The following is a 21533-nucleotide window of genomic DNA, read 5'->3' as shown; positions in this document are numbered from 1 at the left end:
AACCAGCCAGGCTTTAAAAGGCTTTTAAAAGCTCAGAAAAACATTATTAGAACATGAGTGAAAGTGAATCACTTTTAAAACAGGTCAGGTAAGAACAGAGATGCAAAGGCTCTGGAACGCATACCTCTCTCATCTCCCCACTGTGAGCCTCCGCTGATGTCCTGCTGCCACACATCATGTGCCGGCTTCTCCTTTCCTGGGTGGCTGTGCACAATGGATTAAAAATCACCAACGAGAAGTTCCTGTCCCAGACAGGCATTAGCACAACCACACATGAATAACCTACCCATGTAGGATGTACAGCACCTGCATGTCTCCTCTCGAGCATCTGGACAGGCAGTACTTTTGCCCCTCATTTTGGGTTGTGCCATTCCCACGGGCTCAGGCAACTCAACCTGCTCTGGCTGCAGAGCCTTCGTGGGCAAGCTTCTGCCTCAGGCCCATCTGTGAGTTTCCCTTTTGGAAGGATATCTGGGGAGGCATGTGGCCATCAGGAATGTCAGCATCAATGACGTTAAAACCTGTAATGCTACTGATGATTTCAGCTTCATTTTTAACATGCAAAGACAGTTCCAACATCCCCAAATCACAGTGTTTTCTGCTTTACCTTATCTACCCATGCACACACACAAATCCATGGAGACTTTGACATCAGTTTTTAACAGGGCACACAGTCTTCTGTCAAATAAAAATGTCAGGATGTGACTCTTCCATATTTCACTAGTGCTATTCTGCCATTTAATTTAATAACAGCTAAATATCAAGTGCTTACTATTTTGATGCTCTGTTCCATCAGCTATTGAATTAGAAATAAGAAGACAGGTCTAAATTTGTGATTCATGGTAAATGGCCTAAACTAACCTCAATCACACAACAGATGACATCTAGTGATAACTGATTTAACAATCTTCTGTTTAGCTGTCCTACCGTCTCTCACAGAAATAGGAGTATTAATGAAGGATAAGTTCACTTAAACCTTACAAGTTTTTTCCAGACAATATAAATAAACTTATATTCACCACAGGAACCTTTTTTTTTTTTCCTTTTCTGCTATTAAAGATTCTCATTGAACTTAACAGGTATTTTGTGTACATGACAAGTCTTTGTAGCTTCACGTATACTGCTGAACTTCTGAGGTGATTAAACAGTATCTCTGGCATTTTCCATGTATGTTTTTCAATTTACATCAGCTTTAATGAGAGCAGGCTCCCCACCCAAACTGCCCCTTGGAGGAGCCCCTTGCACCTGCTGTAGCAACCACCCAGTGCTGGTCCTGACAGGAGTCAACTCACAGGAGCTTCCAAAAATTAACTTGGCAGAAATCGAAAACATTAAAATTATCTGCCCTAAAAGAAATCATCTCTCTGTATATTTACTCTTCCCTGAGCTTCAGCCTGCATAATGTCTCTGCTGGACTCAAACTAATTAAACTCTGCTGCACCAAATCTAGATATTCTCAGTGAACTGCAAGTCATCCATAAATAAAACCAATTGTTAATTTTTCCTTCACATCCTTTATTAGTGACCATCGACAAAAAGTTAACTGAAATGTTACCAATGATGACAATAATGCAGAGTCTGAACTTTCCAGGTATGTTTTTCCAAACTCTGTTGCTTTTGAAAACAGGATAACTCAGAGATAATGAATTAACTGACGAAGTCTGCCTGTTGGTTTTGTCATTTGGTCACCAGCATACTGGTGAGCAAATCTGCCAGGCCAGAGAGCAACTGCATGATGCCTTTAAGGCTGAGAGTGATGGTGTGTTCAAGGGCAAAAGAACTTTTACCAATAATAAAAAAGAATCGCCTTCAAAAGCACATAACAGGGTCTGAACAAAATTATCTGCTCTAGAAAAAAGGAGGCTTTTGGAGCAGGAATTCGTATTAAAGACAAAAAGACATTCAAGACACACATTCACATAAGTAAGATGGTGTGTGACACACTGCACACATCTGCCCTAGCGTGGAATGGCACAAATCCTGTAGGGGTGAGGCTGCAGCGTACCCCCCAGAACGGGCTCTGTGCTGATCTTCGTCACCCCCTCAGGCAGCCGGAAGGTGAATGCCCGCAGCAGGTTGGCAAAGAAAATAAAGAGCTCAGTTCTTGCCAGATGCTCCCCCAAACACACACGGTGCCCTGCAGAAGGAAGGCGGGAAGGACAGAGAGTAAAATACCCTGACCTCAAAAGCAACCGTGTTCATCCTCACACAAACCAAAGGTATATTTGCTGAGTCCAGAATTTCTTTATGACTTAATGCAATCAATGACACAATACTTGATGCAATTCTTCCTTTAAAGAACCCTGTCTGCAGCAACAGATAACTGTGCCCCCCTTCTGCTTTGAGTTTCGCTTCAATTACCTCTAAAACCTCATCTTCATTTGACTGAGAACTTTAAAGGAATTCGTTCAATCATCTAAATGAAGAATAAGGACTTGCTCTTCCTAGGAGATGTCGTGCTCCCATTTTGTATGCATAAAGAATCAGCACAGCTGCTTGCAAGTAGTTTCCAAATGCATGTCTGGTTTTGAAATGTATGCCCCAAATCAATAACTATAATCATGAGCAGAGAATTTCCTTCCAAAAATAGGGCAAGTTAGATGTATACATTTGTTAGGACATCTCTTATTTTCCACGCTCTAATTCGTTCAGTAGAACAAATGTTTAGAGTTGGATTGGGAAACATTACTGAAAATAATCGTTGATTTTATCACTGTTTTCAGCAAAGACTTTTAAAATAAACGACCAATAGGTTTTTAACAAACATCTTAATTCTACTGTCCCAATCCTACAGTCATCCAAACCATGAATGTTCTTGCTGTCAGTGCGTTTACCTATTGAAAATGGTAAAAAGGCTTCTCGGCTCACAAAGTTTCCATCCTTATCCAAGAAGTGACCGGGGTTGAAGCATCGAGGTGTTTCCCAGTGCTCTGGGTCATACAAAGATGAAGCAATATTTGGAAGAACTATGGTGCCCTGAAAGGAGAAAAACACTCAATTCTGGCTGTCAATCCTCCCCCTGCAGTTGAAACTGGCTAGGTGAGACCAGTGGTAGCTTCCTTCAGAGTGCAGTGCTGTGTGCTGGCAGGTTCATTTCCTCAGTAGGACCACTGAAGTCTATTTGTTTCAGGATGTCAGTCCAAGCCTGACAGTCGAAGTGGACATGTCAATAGAAACTAACAACTTTATTCCTACTAAACCTATTTTCATTTCTAACATTAGAAGTCTCTGTGATTTAGTCTCTTTGAGGAAAGCTAATTGCAGACCCTCACGCTTTTTCCCTGGATTTTTTTACAGGCTTTCTGCAGGCAAAGAAATAGTCAGAAATCTTTCCAATGCCGTATTAGCACAAATTAATCACAGTTCCCTTCAGTATCAATCTCTAAGGTTTTGTCTTCATTGGTTTGTAAAAATATTTGCTAAAATTCCATCTTCCATCCAGGGGCACCTTTTGCTACTGATAACCTTCTCTGAAGGGTTGTGTCACTCAGCTCAGCCTAGCAGGTGGTTTCTTGTCCTTGTTCCCATTCAGGCTGTGGAGTAAAAGACCCTGGTACAAACAGATTTTAATCCAACCTTGTTCTACTGATGTAGGAAAGGTCTGTAGCAACTGAGAAACTGTGTCTATACCTTTTTGAGGGGAAAGCCGAGCAACGTAGTGTTCCTCACACACACTCTGGGCATGCCAACTGAGATAATGTTGCTGAAGCGCTGAACCTCATGAACCACAGCGTTGGTGTAGGGCAGTTCTCTCCGATCCTCATAGCAGATTAACTGGGAAGGACCCAGAACGGCATCAAGCTCCTTCTGCACTTTCTCTGTGGAAAAATATACACCATTTCAGGTGGAAAATATATCAAGTATTTTCACTAATTCCATTTTCAAAGACATTTCCCATTTAGAACTACAAGGACAGCAACGAAACAAATGTAAAAATATAAGTAACTTTAATAAAGAAAATAAAAGTAGCAGACATCTTTTTCAAGAAAAATACATTTATTGTTCAAAAATTTAAAACTCTTTAAAAGTTGCCCTACGAAAACTTAAATGCAAGAGAAGTGATTTATCTTTGTGTTTCCTTTTGGCTAGGTGCCTCACACATCTACAGCCAGTTAGAACCACTAAGCTCACAGCAATCTGGAATTTAGGCCGAGTGAATCTGGGCCTTAAAAGCCTAATTCCTATTAAAAAGAAATACTTCTTACGTAGGACAGCTGTTAAGTGAAGCAATGCTAATTAGAACAATGTCCAAATACCTTTAAAGAAAAACAAAACAAAAAAACCCCAAACAAACCTGGATATGCTTCTTGGCGCCTGCCTTCTGATCAAGAATAGCATGATTTAAATTGCTTATTGCACAGAAACCTTGGGAGTATTAACAAAAGTATAAAAATTGTTTTGTAAACTTCAAGACAGGCAGGACACAAACAGTAAAAATGCCTTAGATTTTTGACACAGGATCTTGTCTTTTTCCAGGCTTTATGAAGCAACACTAAGATGCAGGGAAGCACATTCTGCATTGATCAGTTTGTGCTCATTCGTATCAAGCCTGCTCAGTGACTGACAGCAGTCCTTCACAAAACTATGTTAGATAGATCCTGACAACAGAGATTTAAGCACCTTACAGAATTTAAAATGTATATCCAGAGAGATTTTAAAGTAAATTTCCTTCTACGAAGAACTAGCTTGCAAAATCAAGCACAACTACTTCAGGATCCAGCATAGTTTGAAGTGATCAGTCACTTCCTAGGTCTAAATACAATAATCTCTACTCCAGTAGTTCAGAGAACAAGGAAAGCCCGATTCACTCATCAGGCAAATGGCCAAATTTTTCTATATGGTACATGGTGGAACTGCATAACATTGCCAGTGGGTGTCAATATAAGCAAAAGTATGAACGGGTTCAAAAAGAAGCCACCAATTAAACAGGGACAGATGCACTGATGCCAGTTCATTATGAGAGTCTAGGTGCAATTTATGACCCAAGACAACCAGGAAGGCTCCTTCTGCACACACCCTGCTTTCCCAAGTATGTGCAAGGTATTATACTTAAATAAATAAAATTATTTAGGTGAGCCATGGCTTTCATAACCTTAATCATATTAGGTGATAATTATCATGCAATAACACAAGATTGAGTAGCCCTTCTTGTCTGACAGCTCCAAGTTGAGCAATTTTTTCTTATCTTCATGTCTTTCCTCCATCCAAAATCCTGTTCTCCTCTTGGTATTTGCACATATTCTACTATCTATGAATTTCTGTCAGCTGGCATAAGGGATCATTCTTTCTTTGGTTTTCACTCAGTGCTCTATGAAAGTGATTGGTGGTTGTTTAAAAGTTAGACTTAAAAATAAACTTCTTAAGTATACACAGACATAACAGATGAGCCATCAAATTCCTCTCCTCACTGGAATAATTTCTGTTGCAATTCAAATACATCACAGAATTATCATAGAATCATAGAATCATAGAATCGTAAGGGTTGGAAAGGACCTTAAGATCATCTAGTTCCAACCCCCCTGCCATGGGCAGGGACACCTTGCCCTAAACCATGTGGCTCAAGGCTCTGTCCAACCTGGCCTTGAACACCGCCAGGGATGGAGCATCCACAACCTCTCTGGGCAACCCATTCCAGTGCTTCACCACCCTCACTGTAAAGAACTTCTTCCTTATATCTAATCTAAACTTCCTCTGTTTAAGTTTGAACCCATTACCCCTTGTCCTACCACTACAGTCCCTAAGGAAGAGTCCCTCCCCAGCATCCTTGTAGACCCCCTTCAGATACTGGAAGGCTGCTATGAGGTCACCACGCAGCCTTCTCTTCTCCAGGCTGAACAGCCCCAACTTTCTCAGCCTGTCTTCATATGGGAGGTGCTCCAGCCCTCTTATCATCCTCGTGGCCCTCCTCTGGACTCGCTCCAACAGCTCCATGTCCTTTTTATGTTGAGGACACCAGAACTGTACGCAGTACTCCAAGTGGGGTCTCACAAGAGCAGAGTAGAGGGGCAGGATCACCTCCTTCGACCTGCTGGTCACACTTCTTTTGATGCAGCCCAGGATACGGTTGGCTTTCTGGGCTGCAAGCGCACACTGCCGGCTCATGTTAAGCTTCTCGTCAACCAACACCCCCAAGTCCTTTTCTGCAGGGCTGCTCTGAATCTCTTCTCTGCCCAGCCTGTAGCAGTGCCTGGGATTACCCCGACCCAGATGTAGGACCTTGCACTTGCCTTGGTTAAACTTCATAAGGTTGGCATCGGCCCACCTCACAAGCGTGTCAAGGTCCCTCTGGATGGCATCCCTTCCCTCCAGCGTATCAACCGAACCACACAGCTTGGTGTCGTCGGCAAACTTGCTGAGGGCGCACTCAATCCCACTGTCCATGTCACCGACAAAGATGTTGAACAGGACCGGTCCCAACACCGATCCCTGAGGGACACCACTCGTTACAGGTTTCCAACTGGACATCGAGCCATTTACCACAACTCTTTGCGTGCGGCCATCGAGCCAGTTTTTTATCCACCGAGTGGTCCATCTATCAAATTGATGTCTCTCCAATTTAGAGACAAGGATGTCATGTGGGACAGTGTCGAACGCTTTGCACAAGTCCAGGTAGATGACATCAACTGCTCTGCCGCTGTCCATCAGTTCCGTGGCTCCATCATAGAAGGCCACCAAATTGGTCAGGCAGGATTTCCCCTTAGTGAAGCCATGTTGGCTGTCACCAACCACCTCGTTGTTTTTCATGTGCCTTAGCATGTTTTCCAGGAGAAACTGTTCCAAGATTTTGCCAGGCACAGAGGTGAGGCTGACTGGTCTGTAGTTCCCCGGGTCTTCCACCTTCCCCTTCTTGAAAATGGGGGTTATATTACCCTTCTTCCAGTCATCGGGAACTTCACCTGACTGCCAGGATTTTTCGAATATGATGGACAGTGGCTTAGCAACTTCATTCGCCAGCTCCTTCAGGACCCGTGGATGGATTTCATCAGGTCCCATGGACTTGTGCACGTTCAGGTTCTTAAGATGGTCTCGAACCTGATCCTCTCCTACAGTGGGCCTAAGGTCTTCGTTCTCACAGTCCCTGCATTTGCTTTCCAAGACTTGGGTTGTGTGGTCAGAGCATTTGCTGGTGAAGACTGAGGCAAAGAAGTCATTAAGAACCTCAGCCTTCTCCAAATCCATGGTAGCCAGTTCTCCTGATAGCTTCTGGAGAGGGCCTACATTGTCCCTAGCCTGTCTTTTATTTGCTACATATCTATAGAATCCTTTCCTGTTATCTTTTACATCCCTTGCCAAACTTAATTCTAGCTGGGCCTTAGCTTTCCTAACCTGGTCCCTAGCTTCTCGGGCAATGTTCCTGTATTCTTCCCAGGCCGCCTGTCCTCGCTTCCACCTTCTATAAGCTTCTTTTTTCCCTCTAAGTTTCCTCAGCAGCTCCTTGTCCATCCATGGAGGTCTCCTGGCCCTCCTGCTGCACTTTCTTCTAGTCGGGATGCAACACTCTTGAGCACGTAGCAGGTGATCCTTGAATACCAACCAGCAGTCTTGGGCCCCCCTGCCCTCTAGGACTGTATCCCATGAAACCTTACTAAGGAGGTTCCTGAAGAGGCCAAAGTCTGCTTTCTTGAAGTCCAGGGCAGTGAGCTTGCTGCACGCTCTTCTCACCGTCCTGAGGATCTCAAACTCAACCATCTCGTGATCACTAGAGCCAAGGCTGCCCTGGAGCGTTACATTTCCAACCAGTCCCTCCCTGTTGGTGAGCACAAGGTCCAGCATGGCACCTCTCCTCGTCGGCTCCTCTACTGCTTGAAAGAGGAAGTTGTCTTCCACACAATCGAGGAACCTCCTGGATTGCTTGTGCCGGGCCGTACCGTCCCTCCAACAGATGTCAGGATGGTTGAAGTCCCCCATGAGGACCAGGGCCTGCGAGCGTGAGGCTGCTCCTATCTGTCTGTAGAGCGCTTCATCCACAGAGTCCTCTTGATCAGGCGGCCTGTAACAGATCCCCACCGTAATGTCCCCTGTTGCTGTTTTCCCTTTGATCCTGACCCTCAAACACTCTGTTACCTCATCACCCGATTAATTTAATCACAGGTTAGACAGACACTGTGATACCTTGGGATCATAAATGGACTGATGGACGAAAGTAAAGTCCAAGTTGCCTACTGACCTTTAGGTGATTCTCTACTACTTCTGTGACCTACAGAGCACAAAGTGCAGGATTCACCATAGCCCCCACCACTGATACCCAGCTGATACAAAGCAGAATTGAAGGAAGATTCCAAAGAGTGACATCCCTACTATCACACATCAGTTTCTGGTTCTTTTCAGCCTTCAGTCATGTTTATGTCTCAGACAGAACCCATCTCAGTTTCTCAAGGTACCACCAGCACCTCACCAATGGCTGCAGCAGTGACCACTGTTCTTCAAGCATTATGTGTGCAAATCCTCTGACTTCCCAAACAGCAGCTCCAGTCCTCCTACTCCATTGACCACCCTACCACAACCTTAATTTCCCCAGAGACCTCAACCCCTCCTATACAAATGCACACTTCTCCAACTGTTAATTGTTTCTGGGAACTACCTTAAGCCCATGACTGCTGTAAGAACTTGTACACAGATACTGCAGATCCACCAATGCTGCCCAGTGCAGATCTACCAGTACAAACAGGCCCATGTGCCACAGCCGTATAGCAATATCTAGGAATACTATCTGATCCTTGAAAATGTTATGACTTGGCTGTTCTGCTGCATCAAAGATATCTGTGATATGCTTAGCTACTCACCTTGGATGTCTGGATTTGCCACCATATAGAGAAGGCCCCAGTTCAAAGTAGTGCTTGTTGTCTCTGATCCACCCAAGAAGAGGTCATTTATAGAATAAACCATGTTGTCCTCATTGTATGTAGACCTGGGTTCATCTTTGGTCTGCAAATGATAACAAAAAGTAGAGGTTTATACATGAAAGTTAGAAAAAACAGAGTAGGGTTAGATGTGATTTTATCACCAGTTCCAAGCTGCAGTGTGCTCTGCCTATAGTACAATACAGGGAGACTAATATAGAATATTAGACACCAGAGATTATTATCGATATGAAAAGCTGACAATTCACAAACAAGCCATGTTTTCTCCACTCTCAATCATGAAGCTAAATCACATGTTCTCCACAGAGATGGATTTTTGGCTTAATTTTGTGGTAAGTAGTGGTAACTGAGATGTTTCTCTGAAGATGTGTACCAGCATGTAATTCTTCATGCCTCACGTCATATTCCATCACTCAGTTTTTCTACCAAGCAATACAGTGACCAGGTAATGAGCATTGGTTGTCAAAAGTTCTTAACCCATGGTATTCAGGCTGCTTCTGCACTGAGAGGCCACAATGACTCATATGTACAGCTGCTCTGGGGTTTTACAGTTTTCAGTTAGAATTGTGAGGACATGTATGTATGTTCTGAAACTGTAAAAGAATACTATTATGGTTTGGGGGAATTCATTGTCTAAATTTAGGGAGGCCATGCTCAGGGGTCTTGAACCTTTCTTTTGCCAGTGGAGCAACTGGAAAAGTGGGAAGAATGTTTTTCCCTGTTGTAAAATCATCTAATCTTTTTCTATTGCCCCTGTGTATTTATTACAAACAGTTCAATACTTTTAATAAATGAACTTGAATGGTTTCCACACAGCAGAGTTCCAGAAGAGCTTGCTCAAACAACATCTGGTCCACTGATGTTCAAGTCTCATAGATCTTAGACGAGCAGTGAAATGCTTTAGAAGCAGTGAAACACTTTGGAGGAGCAGATGTGTTAATATTGTGCCAGTACCAAAAAAATTAAATCAAGAGGATCCAAGGAACCAGAAGCCAGTTAGGCTGACATCCCTCCTGGACATAAAAATATAGCAGCTGATACGGGAATCAATTGATAAAGAACCACCAGATAGAAATACAAATTAATGCTATTTATTATGATACAGGAAACTGATCTTGGCAAGGAGATCTGCGTTGATTCTTTGAGAGAATTACCAGCTTGGACAACAATGACAATTTCACAGTTGCAATACACTTGGAGTTCCACAAGATAGCTGCTTTTGTTCCCCACAATAACAAAAAAGTCAAGCACTATAAAGTATTCATAAGACACATGCTAAAGACTAAAGAGCTGGCTGACAGAAATTGCTAACAGACTTTCTTCTTCAGATGCATGTCTCTGTAACATGACTGAGCACAGCAGCAGAGCCAGCTCAGGGAGTACAGAAGACAGGCAGCAGCCCAGGGCGGCAGACCCCTTTGGGCTGTGCCATGAGGTACAGGATGGGGGCTACACAGCCTGACAAGGCTGCAGTGCCATCTGTTGCTGCAGCCAGCACATGCCCAGGGTAAAGGGGCATTGGCTGTCCCTGCAGGGAGCCCTGCCTCCCAGAAGCAGCAGTCACTTCCTACTTCTCCAGGGGCTGAAAGAATAGACGTCCTCTACCTGGAGTATCTTGTTTGGTTCTCTGAGCCATTCTCACCTTGTCACCCTCCAGTAGCACACCTCTAATCTTGTCATTTCTCCCCTTTATCCTTTTTCTATCACCAAGCAGAACAGGAGGAGGAATACAGCCTAGTGCAGTGGAGAAGAGGAGAAAGCAAAAGTCATTAAGCAAAGTTAGTAGGAGTCACAGGGAAGGGAGGGGATCCAGTTCCCAAGGGATGCAGACCTTACATGCTGGTAAGGTCTAGAAAAGGAAGAACTATGTGTCCCCACTCACAGCTTCTGCAAGCCTCCTGCAGCCTTTCAAAACCTGATGGGGATTCCCACCCACCCCTACTGTGCCTGCCCAAAATGCTCTTATTTGTCCCAGTTCCCTTTGTCTACTTGAAACTTGTCTACTGCCCCTGGACCTCTCCTCCAGCCTTGTCTGAAACTCCACTGACTCCTGGATTATTTTCCCACAAAATGCTCTCAAAAATCAATTCACCTGTCTTCCTGCAGTAACTTCTCTTGACAAACCCTTATCAGCCAAATATCCTATCCAGAACATCCCACTATCTCCCCAGGACCTTTCCAGTTCTCTTGTGGTCCACTTAGAAATAAAGTATTCTTTTCTGGAGGCCGTAAATCGTTTTGCAACTTGTGCCAATGGTAAAAATGTGGTGTGTTAACCTGCCCTTTAATTAAAGAATTGCAAGGTGCTGTGGTATATTAATAACTAGAAAGGATTCGGCAAGTCCCTGATTACTGGATTCACATTAGGGTGTCTGTGGAGGATAAGAGATTGTGATAGAAGGGCTGAGACTGGACAACTTAATGGTCCATTTCTCCTTATTCCTCATGAATGAATGATTAAGCAGAACAAATACTTACTTTTTCAATGTGAGCCAGGTAAAAGTCAATGAAATCCTGCAGTTCATCTGGTGTACCACGGTCCATGTGCATTCTAATCTCTCTCCTTGTAAAAGAGCTCAGGACATCATAGCAAGACAATGCCTTCTTATGAGGACCAGGGAGGCGGCACATCAGCCAGGGGAAGATTTCATACAGCTGTGGGAGTGACAGACAAAGTCTCTATCACCAGAAAATGCATTTTAGGCCTACTAAAAAGAGAAGGTAGTATTCATGTTAGCAGGTGGTTTTGGCATGATTAGTAAAATATTCTGACAAAGACTATGCTTATGTTTTCAAGTTGTGAAACAGTGCAGTATATAATTTCTGGCTGTGTTGATGGTAAGATTCAGAGTTCCACCGGGTTTCAGCTCAACCACAAGCCAAATTAGAATAATTATAATTAGAATGAATTGTATTCTTTTATTCAATTATTCAATTTCTGTATTCAATTACAACGAACCGTATTCAGACTTTTAAAGGTAAGATCCTGCCCTCCAGTGGAAAGTACCAGGAAGGCAGAAGCAAAGCCGTTGTAAACTATCCCTGCCAGGATGCGCAACAGCTGTTCATACAATCCAGAGCAAGGGCCGGCTAGCAGTATAGGAACGCGGTAATCCCCCAAAGCGCTCTCAAGGGTCCTCAATAAAACATGAAACATCGGAAACCCAGAAAAGCCAAGACAGCTACCTGACAATTCTGAGTGCTTCTCTAGAAAAGAAGACAGGGCTAGCTGACATAACCTGATGATTAGTTTTATCCTTCTCTCTTGCAGTTTGGGAAAATCTGGCTTAAGAATAGCTGCTTTCTACCTATTCCAATCGCTAGAAAGTTCATTCTGATTTTCACCCTATATTTATGCCTGGATAATTTGTAACATTCTTGTAACTGCAAAATATTTTCTCTTAATAGTTCTTTTCCTGCTGGAAATATAATCCCACAATTTATTTACCAGCAGAAGTTCTATCCTTTCTCAGTCTTCATTTTGCTGAGCTCTTCTCCTACTCCCATAATTATACTGCAAGTAGCACGTTAGTAGGTGTTCACTGGAGGCTGGCTGGCCGTGATAGACTATACTTTAGTCTTTTTGGAAGATCAGTTCTTATTGTCACACATACAATTATCAATTCACATAGAACTTCAGATCCATTTTGTTTAGTTCCACCTCTGGTATTGTTCAGAAGCCTTACATGCAACTGTGGTCTGACTAATCATATATGATCGCCCAGATTACATACTTTCCTACTCTCAAATGCATGCACTTTCTGGCTACTATGGCACCCTAACTGTAAGCAGAATTTAGCTGTCAACGTTCAAGACAAGAACTGAGCCCATCCACCTTCCCAGCTACCAGTCCTGCCAAAACTCCTCCTCCATTTCGGGAGGGGCCCAGTCCACAGCATTCTCCTGTCCAGTGCTGGACAAGATGGAATCCAGTTAAGAAATGGGGGTGTGGATGCAGCAATGTCCACTTTTTACATATTACTGAGTACCCTTTGCACCTAGGAAGTGGGAAGATTGCAGCCTTCCCTTTGGAATGGTTTGAACCCTTGTTCTTATTTCCCAGAACAGTGTTTAAATCGTTGGAGTAAAGCAAAGCTTGGTTAGGAAAGGGAATATACCTCCTTTTCTTCTCTCTATCCCAAAAGCCAGTCTCACCTGCCACCACTACACACAACTCATAGGATCAAAGCTAGGCTGAGCAAAAGGGAACCTGGTCATAATTCAATGAGAAGAATGCTCCTTGGGATGTGGGAGGAAATCTCTGTGTTACAGGGACTGCTTACGTGTTTTACACTAAGAAGCTAATGCATAACATGTATGGGACAACTTCAGAAGTGGAACCAGAACCGGAACTCTTGGGCAAATTTGAATACACTTCTGTGCAAAGCAGGCCTCTTCTAGTGTCAGGTAAGACCTCAGCTCTCAGAAGAAAACTGACTGTTTTGATTGCCAAGCTTACAGGTGTATTTGCTGGCTTAGCATTTACTATTTTCTGCTGTCTGCATGTAGACCTGCTCCTCACTCAGGCTGAAGAAATGGAATTTCTCTGGGAAATCTTCAAGTCTCCACTTCTTACAGAGGAAATGGAGATAAGTAGCCAATGGCTAAACACTTACGTATTTCAGTAATTCTTCTCTCACTCTCTTCACTCACCCATTCAAAAACTTTTGCCTAGCAGCTACCTCTTGAATCTGCATTTCTCACTTTCTGCCTTATTCGGAAAAATACAACAGATCGTTTACTTACATGATGAATAAAGCTGCCTCCAAATTTGAATAGGTGCTCTGTGGCTTTAATCAGTTCATGGAAGGTTTCATCTTCTCTGGAGAAGTGACGTCCAAAAACAACAGCACAAATTACATTTGAGACAGAATGAAAAAGAGGGAAAGAAGGATCCAGGGGTTTCCCTGCAACCATAATAATAAATGTCACTGTTAGTGTCTCTTGTCAGCTTTAGTGAAATGAGAGTATCTTATAAGTTACCCAAAGACAGCATTGCATTTCAGAGAGAAGCACCAATCTTCTTACAGAATTGTAGCATCAAGCATCTTCTTCAGAACTATGGCTCAATCTCATAAACCCAGGATGTGTGGCACCCTAAAGTAATATCAGATGTGTAAAATATTTCATAATATGATATAGCAAATTTAGAGCTAAGAAAAAAAAAAAAATCTATGCAAATTTGCTGTCTGGCAAATTCAAAATAAGTCTCAAGTGTGGGAATGTCTGAGAACACTGTAGCCAAACAGAATCTGAGCAGAGAACCATAAGAAGAGGGGCAGCCTTATTCAGCAAGGACATAAATACATGTAAGGCTACTATATTTTGTCTGACTTTGCTAGAGGTGTACAACCTTTTGTAAGATAGAATGTCATAAACTCCTTTCGTCATATTCTGTCATAACTAATTTTAAAGCAATTCCTTGAAAACTTAATCTCAATAAAACTATTTTGTGAGTCCAGAATAAACTACTATAAACAATTCTATGTATGTACTAATGCAACTGTCCAGCACCCACTGCATGATTCTGATCAGCAACTTATTGGTCTGGGGTTTTTTTTCCTGCACACACGGTCACATCTCAAACTCTCCTAGTTCTTAAACCATGAGATCAGTCTGGATTTAATTACTTTTAATAGATACAATGCTAGCCACAGCATGTCCTGATTTACTGTGCCTTTGTATAATGATGAGCATTGAGAAATCTAACTCACATGCTCCTAGCTGTACTGATCACTGTAAAATGTTGTAATGAAGACAAGATTTTCATCACTGCTCTACAGAGTACATGCAAATGGTGTTACAAGCCTTAATCCACCTGCGTTGAGAATGTATCCATACCTTTATGCACCAGCACCATATATGAGCCAGCCATGTGCCCTTGAGGCAAAAAAGGCCAGTATCATCTGGGGCTGCATTAGGAAAGGCATTGCTCGCAGGTCAAGAGAGGTGATCTTTCCCCTCTGATCAACACTGGTGAGACCCATCTGGAGTACTGGGTCCTGTTCTGGGCTCCCCAGTACAAAAGAGACGTCAACATACTGGAACAAGTTGAGTAAAGGTCCACGAGGACAACTAAGGGATTGGAGCAGCTGATATAAGAGAGAGGCTGTTTAGTCTGGAGAAGAAAAGGCTCAGGGAAGTATCTTAAGTGTGTATAAATACCTGGCAGAGAGGAATAAAGAATATGGAGCTAGACTTTTCTCAGTAGTATTAAGTGAGGCAATGGGCAAAAATTGAAATACATAAATTCTGCCTAAACATAAGAGACTTTTTTTACTGTAGGGCTGATTGAACACTGGAACAGGTTACCCAGAGAGGTGGTGAAGTGTCTATTCTTGCAGATATTTAAAACCCAACTGGTCTCAGGCCTAAGAAACCCACTCTGATTTGAGAAGTTAGACTAGACCATCTTCAGATATACCTTTCCACTTTAAGCATTCTATGATATAAATAATAAATAAGCTCCAGTTTTGCTCCCAATTTTAGTAGTTTTGTAAATAACTTTGAACAAGAAAAGTCTCTTTGAAAACACGAGACTGGGGTCTTTTCATTTTCAGTCCATTCTACATAGACACTGTAAGACCCTGCACACTCTCTTGTGGAACAAAAGCTGCCCTTAATTTCAGAACAGCACAGAGAAGTTCATACACTGAAGACATCAGACTAATGACAAAAATGAATCAGTATTTACTGCAGAGATACCTTTCGTACTTGCGAAGAAGGCTACAAGGTAGTGGGCCTCTTCTTGAACTCGATGCTCCAGACCTCTTTTCCCCAGACCAAGGTCACGTAGAGTCCTCAATGCAAACCTTCTTTGCTGCTTCCAGGTGTGACCAGTTGCCAACATAATCCCTGCACCCATTCAAAGAAGAGCTCTTTATCGTGCTATTTACTATAGACAAATACTACATTAAAAGATTTATTAAACCACAGAATATAATTAAATGATTGCATTGCCTATGAACACAAAGACAGAAAGGAACAGCTATGGCATGTAAGCATGTGGGCAGGGCTAAAATGGACAAACTCAAGTGGGTAATAAGATGACTTACAGGATTAAGCTTGATCCAAGACTGACAGTTATCTCAGAAAGTTTGACACCTGTTTCTCTAGACGCTCTCTGAAGTGCTTACCTCCTGCTCTCTTCTATGCTTGGAGCACACCTGATGAGGGTAATAATTCTCAAGAGGAGAAAAGAGTTCTGACTGTCCACAGTCAGGGAGAAAAGCTCCTGTCCACAGGTCATTAAAGTTCGGTACTTAGGCTTTGTGACAAATATCTTCAGGAGAAATAAACATCATATACTAACAGGATCTTTAATGTATTATAAGAATCACCGGTGACTGAAACAACTTCAAATTACAAATATTTAAGGAATTAGGTTTCCTTAAAAAATGTCAAGGTCCCAAAAAAATAAAATTTGTTTCATAATGCATGAAACATGAAAATCAGGAGATTGGGAATTTCCAATATGATGGGGGAGTTTGAAACCTACAGCAAGGTTGAAACAGAAGTGTATTGAACCTCTAGATGCAACTGTGAGAGTAAGAGAACATTCACAACAGGATGAAATTGAGAAGAAGATCCCATTTTCAAGCTCACTCTTCAATTGAAAACATAATGGTGGGAGGCAGCAAGTCCAGGACAGAAAGCGTGGTGTTTCCCATCCTTCCACTTCTCTGTGGCACAACCTATCACTGCCTCATCTCATGACCTCTCAATCTGCTCCAGTGAATATTTCACACAAGGCATTATGAATCACTTTTCTTTTACTGGTCATCTCCTACTACTATCCAAAGGCTATTTCACCCGTCCGTACTTTGCAGTTCACCTGGCAGTCATTCCTCATAGACAAACCCTGCTACTGTGGTACCTCTGGAAGTGGTTACAAGCTACAAAAGAGCTGCAATTTGTCAAGACAAGGTTTCTGTGCAATATTTATGGCAAGAAATTCTCACCTTTTCCTTTGGCCATGGCTCTGAAGAAAGGAGACACTAGCCTCCCAGAAACATCTTCAGGGTGCATGGTCATACCATCCTTAACTGCTTGAAATCCATTCAGTACGATCACTGGGGCCCATCCAAACCATAAGGTGAATATGTTGCCATGAATTTTTGCCAGCTGTAGATGGGAGAGAAGCCAGGAAAGCACACATGAAATCCCACACATTGCTAACAAACAGAGGACGAACCTGTTTTAACATGATTACTAGACCAGCCCTAAGGTGGAATGATTTTCTTCATCTTTCGCACAAGATTACAACTATCTGTGAGAAAGCATGAATGTATTTTCCAGCATTTTCTGTTGGAAAAAACTGAGTATTCCATCTTTTCAGAGCTACAGATCTATGCCAAGAAACATTAGGTACTTTTTGTTACTCTATATAAGCCAAAGCTCAGTTCACAATGATTCATGTGATAAAGGATATTTTCTATGCAATAATTTATTTCAAGAGGGTTTTTTGTACAGGTAAAGTGGTGCAAAGGGAACACACAAATGTCAGAGGAGTAACTCACTTGCAGAGACTGGACCAGTTACCTTCTTCTTCTCCCCTGTCCATTTGCATATTTAGGTGCTGGAACTTGAGTAAGACCATTCTGTCTGACAGTGTCCTTTACTTCCCATCTGAACCTGCCATTTGGTCAGGATAACTGCTGTGCCTTGTCCAAATCACAGTGACAGAAGCCACTGGAGTTGCCTATTGAGAATCCTGAAAGCACTGCTAGAACCAATAGAATGAAATAAAGGTGGCTTTGTGCACAGTAGTACTCCTCAAAAAACAACTAACGAAAGGTTCATTGGGGTTCTTTTTTGATCCCGTTTATAGAAACAAGCATATACACACATAGTGCATCTTAAGCTTCTATTTACTGCTCAAGCTAGAGAGTGCCAGTGCTCGGAAAGCTAAAAATCCATGTTGTGAAAGTAACTTTTTTTTAACTAGTATTTCTTTTCCCCAACTGCAAATCTGACATAGTATCCCTAAAGGTATTTAATCCTAAATGATATCAATTCTCATGTGAATTTGTGGTAAGGGGTGATGGAAGGATACCAGGTTTAATATTAATTTCACAAATTCAGTGTTAAAAGGTGACAGGTTTAAGATCAGAATTATTTTCACACATTCAGAACTTCCAATGCCACTTTTCTTAGCCTGGTAAACTACTTTATGCTGCAATAACTGTTTCTTATTTTGCCAGCCAAACCAGCAGCTCTGAACCAGACCAAGTGCAATATCACAGTGGCTAGTTAGCAATTACAGCATGTTACCAACGTACTTTTGGGAGAGGATGTTTTCATATAGCAAACAACACGGGAAATGGGAAATTACAAAGACTTTTAAACAAGCAAGAGTCTCTGAAAATAAATACCTTCATGAGGAGATCACGATCAAACCGAAAGTTCAGCTGTATCAAGGTCCCAAAAATTGGGAGAGGGATTGGTCCAGGAGGAAGCCGTCTCCGTACTTGCTGCAACTTTAAAAACTGCATAATTAGAAGAAATACAGCCACAGCTATAAGAAACTGACTTATTGTCAACATTTTGACGGCTGCTTTTACCAGCTCGTCCTCATTGGAAATAGTCTCTTGAAGCTATTAAGGCTGGTTGTTCAACCAGTTTTTTCATAAGAGTTTAAATTTCATATCATAAGTATTCCCCGCCCCTAAACCTCCCTCTTTATTATCTACCACTCCCTTTCTGTCCCACTTATTGTATTCTCATGCTCAAGCATATTTAATAGGTGCATACCCCTCTCCCTCTTCTCATTCAGAATATGTTTATCAAATATGGAACACACAACTTGTAGGAATGGTGTCTTAAAAGACTAGAGCCAAGATTTTCTAGGCGATGTATGCATACGTACCACACATAAGTTCTCCATCTAATTTTCTGAAACAATTGTGGATGGTACAAATACTTTGTGAATGCTTTTAGAAAAGCAATAGCCATACATTTAAATTAAGCACGCAAGTATAAGTGGATATTAAATCTTGAAGTTTTTGAAATGTTTTGTACATATTCCATGTACACATATACCCAGTAATGGCAAGGCTGATAAAACATAAAAGCCCACATATATCTTAAGATGCATATCCAAGTACCTAGTGCTTAATACTAAAAGCAAAATCTGTTAGGTTTTCAAATGTAATTGAAAACATAACTGACTTAGTATATAACCTTTTTTCTTTTTTTTTCTAACCTATTTGCAATAGCTAACTTCACTGAGGATTTTGCCCGCTTCTCAATTTCCCTTTTCAATCTTCACATAAAGGTAGATAGCCTAAGGATACTTTGAGCAATCATCAAAAACTTTGCCAGATAAATAAAGCATTGCTGTATATAGAAAGTACCAAGTACCTCTGAAACACAGGGGAGAAAACAAGAAAAAAGAAAAACCTAAAAATCCTACTAGGAATCTTGAGCTACAACAAGAACTAAGGGCCCAGCTAGAACAAGTCATGACACGTGTGTCCTGCACTGGGTAACTTGAGAATAAACACGGTCTATAGCCAAAGCTCCTTGCCAAGCCTCAACATATGCAGGAGCTATAAACCTAGCATCAGGGGAGTTTACATGCCTGCAATCAGATCATGAAAAGCACATGAGAGGGATTCTGGGCACCACGTAACAGTGACAGTTACAGCCCTGTGTTACAGCTCTAGATTGAGCTATGCATATGCGTATATAAGCTATATATATGCATATACATATACATGCATATGCATATATAAGCTAATGCATAAATGCTTCCCTGTGAAGAACACTCATCCCCTGAAAGCAAAACACTCTAAAAGAAATATGTTTTCACTAATTTTCTGAAAACCGGCCAAGAGGACTTGTGCATCAGCTTGTTTTTTTCAAGTGCCCTGTCTTTGAGACAGAAACTATGTCACAGGATTTGTGGCTCTGGGACACGAAACACCCTTATCCAGAAAGAACTGCCTGGAGTTTGCTAGCCCGCAGCTTCCAGACCTCCAAGTCAATTATCCTCCAACCACTGAACTTTGTCACCACTAAAGCATAACTAATTAATATGTTTTAATGAAGAAGGGGCTGTTTCTATTTTTTACAAAAGCTTTGCTGGTTTACAATAAAAAACTTATTTTTCAAGGCACTCATTTCTAATTTAACTCTCTTCTTCAACAGCGGAATAAAAATCTTTTAAAAAAGAAATTCTGGTAAGTTTTATCTGCTCTGTATCCAATGTAATTTTACAAAATCTACTTAAGGTTCATCAATTTATCAGAATTTTTCTTTTGGAATCAATGTAATACATAATACACTCCCTGGCCTTTTAGATATTCAAAGATTTTCCATCTTCTCACCAGGAAGAGCCATTTTTTGTTGAGTGATCTTTTCCATAGGGAAGGAAGTTAAGGCCCATGGCCTTCACCACCTCCACAGCTGCAGCCTCACAACAGTACCTCTTTATTTCTTTCTTTAGTCTTGCAGCCTTGAGTTTTCACATATCAGTTATTTCTCACAAATCCCTTGTCAGATTCACCCATGCCTTTCATCACAGTCTTAACACCAGCCTAAAGCTCTTCCTTCCTTATTCCTTTGCCATCATTTCTTCTAACAAGTTCCTTTGATATGGGGATCCATGTCTTCTCTCATGCTCTGACCACTTCAGGAGGCTTTAAAATCTTTTCCTGGTGGTGTTTTCCTGAGGAGGAAGTTGATTCCTGTCTTTGCCAGACTTTGGCCCTCTGCTTCCCTCCATGCTGTCAAGGCCTTGTCCTGGCAGCAGTCATGTCCTCTGACACTGCCTGAAATGGGGGCAACACCACAGGGGCAGGAACAGACAGGAAAAAATAGGGCAGCTGAAAAGACAAAATGGAGCTCAACAGAAAGCAGATCAGAACAGAAAGCTGAACAGAAAGCAGATCAGCACCTGCAGTCACCACTGTGCTGAAGAAGGGAGCGGGCATGAGGAGGCACCTCCAAGCCCCAGCCCTCCTCCACCTCCTCTCTCTGAAGAGCTGCATGACACAGTTGCGTAAGCCATTCCCTGCCAGCCAGCAGCCTGCCTTCCCCTCAGGTTGTCTCCAGGCACCAGTCCAGGTGCTTTTTCCCAGATCTTTATGCAACATTTGCCTGTGACAGCTCAGTTGCCACTCCACTGCCCACTCCAGATGGTGGCCACAGCCTTCCCTACAGGCTGGCCAGCTCCTAAAATGGCTTCCCTACCGCAGCATGAGGGGGCCGGTGGCGTTGCATCACCCACCCTTTTCGCTGGCCAAAGAGCACATTTCTCTCTACTCAGCTGGTCTTTACTTGTATCTCCTGTTTACCCAGCACCATATCCCTCCTCCTGAGGAACCACATTAAATCCCCATCTTTATCTCTGCCAAGTAACAACCTAGGACTAAATAGGATATATATGTTTTAACATTACATTTCTACAGTAGGCAACAAAATTCCAAAATCCACCTTAGATCTCCAAAATTCCAAAATCCACCTTAGATAGTTTCTCCAGGGCTATCTTTGTTCCTGCCAGATTTTTAAGTGTAAGACTCTGAAACATTGGGGTCCACTTAATTTTTCACAGATATTTCGCTAAGATTGCACAGCTCCTTGTCCCTTGTGTATTAAACACAGTAACTCATCCCCAGCAATGATTTTTGAGTAGTAACCTTTCTCAAGCCTTTTAGCAGGATCCAGACA

At 42.1% G+C, this 21533-nt stretch overlaps 1 protein-coding gene across 2 annotated transcripts; it reads right to left on the bottom strand.

Moving 5' to 3' along the window:
• Positions 1 to 1510: 1510 nt before the first annotated feature.
• On the bottom strand, positions 1511 to 21296 carry LOC115612046 (cytochrome P450 2J6-like). Of its 2 annotated transcripts, XM_030495865.1 has the most exons (10): positions 21144 to 21296; positions 18236 to 18340; positions 16823 to 16985; positions 15567 to 15716; positions 13608 to 13768; positions 11340 to 11516; positions 8784 to 8925; positions 3631 to 3818; positions 2835 to 2976; positions 1511 to 2137 (listed from the first exon to the last, which is right to left on the bottom strand). In XM_030495865.1, exons 1-10 carry the CDS (start codon positions 21192 to 21194, stop codon positions 1959 to 1961), a joined length of 1458 nt encoding a protein of 485 aa, XP_030351725.1. In that variant the 5' UTR covers positions 21195 to 21296; the 3' UTR covers positions 1511 to 1958. The 2 variants fall into 2 exon arrangements, with proteins under 2 accessions (XP_030351725.1, XP_030351724.1); XM_030495864.1 differs by lacking the exon at positions 21144 to 21296 and having other exon boundaries at positions 18236 to 18406.
• Positions 21297 to 21533: the final 237 nt, after the last annotated feature.

The sequence above is a fragment of the Strigops habroptila genome, chromosome 8, assembly GCF_004027225.2.
Source record: "Strigops habroptila isolate Jane chromosome 8, bStrHab1.2.pri, whole genome shotgun sequence".
NCBI lineage: Eukaryota > Metazoa > Chordata > Aves > Psittaciformes > Psittacidae > Strigops > Strigops habroptila.
This window is presented reverse-complemented; position numbering and strand designations above follow the sequence as displayed.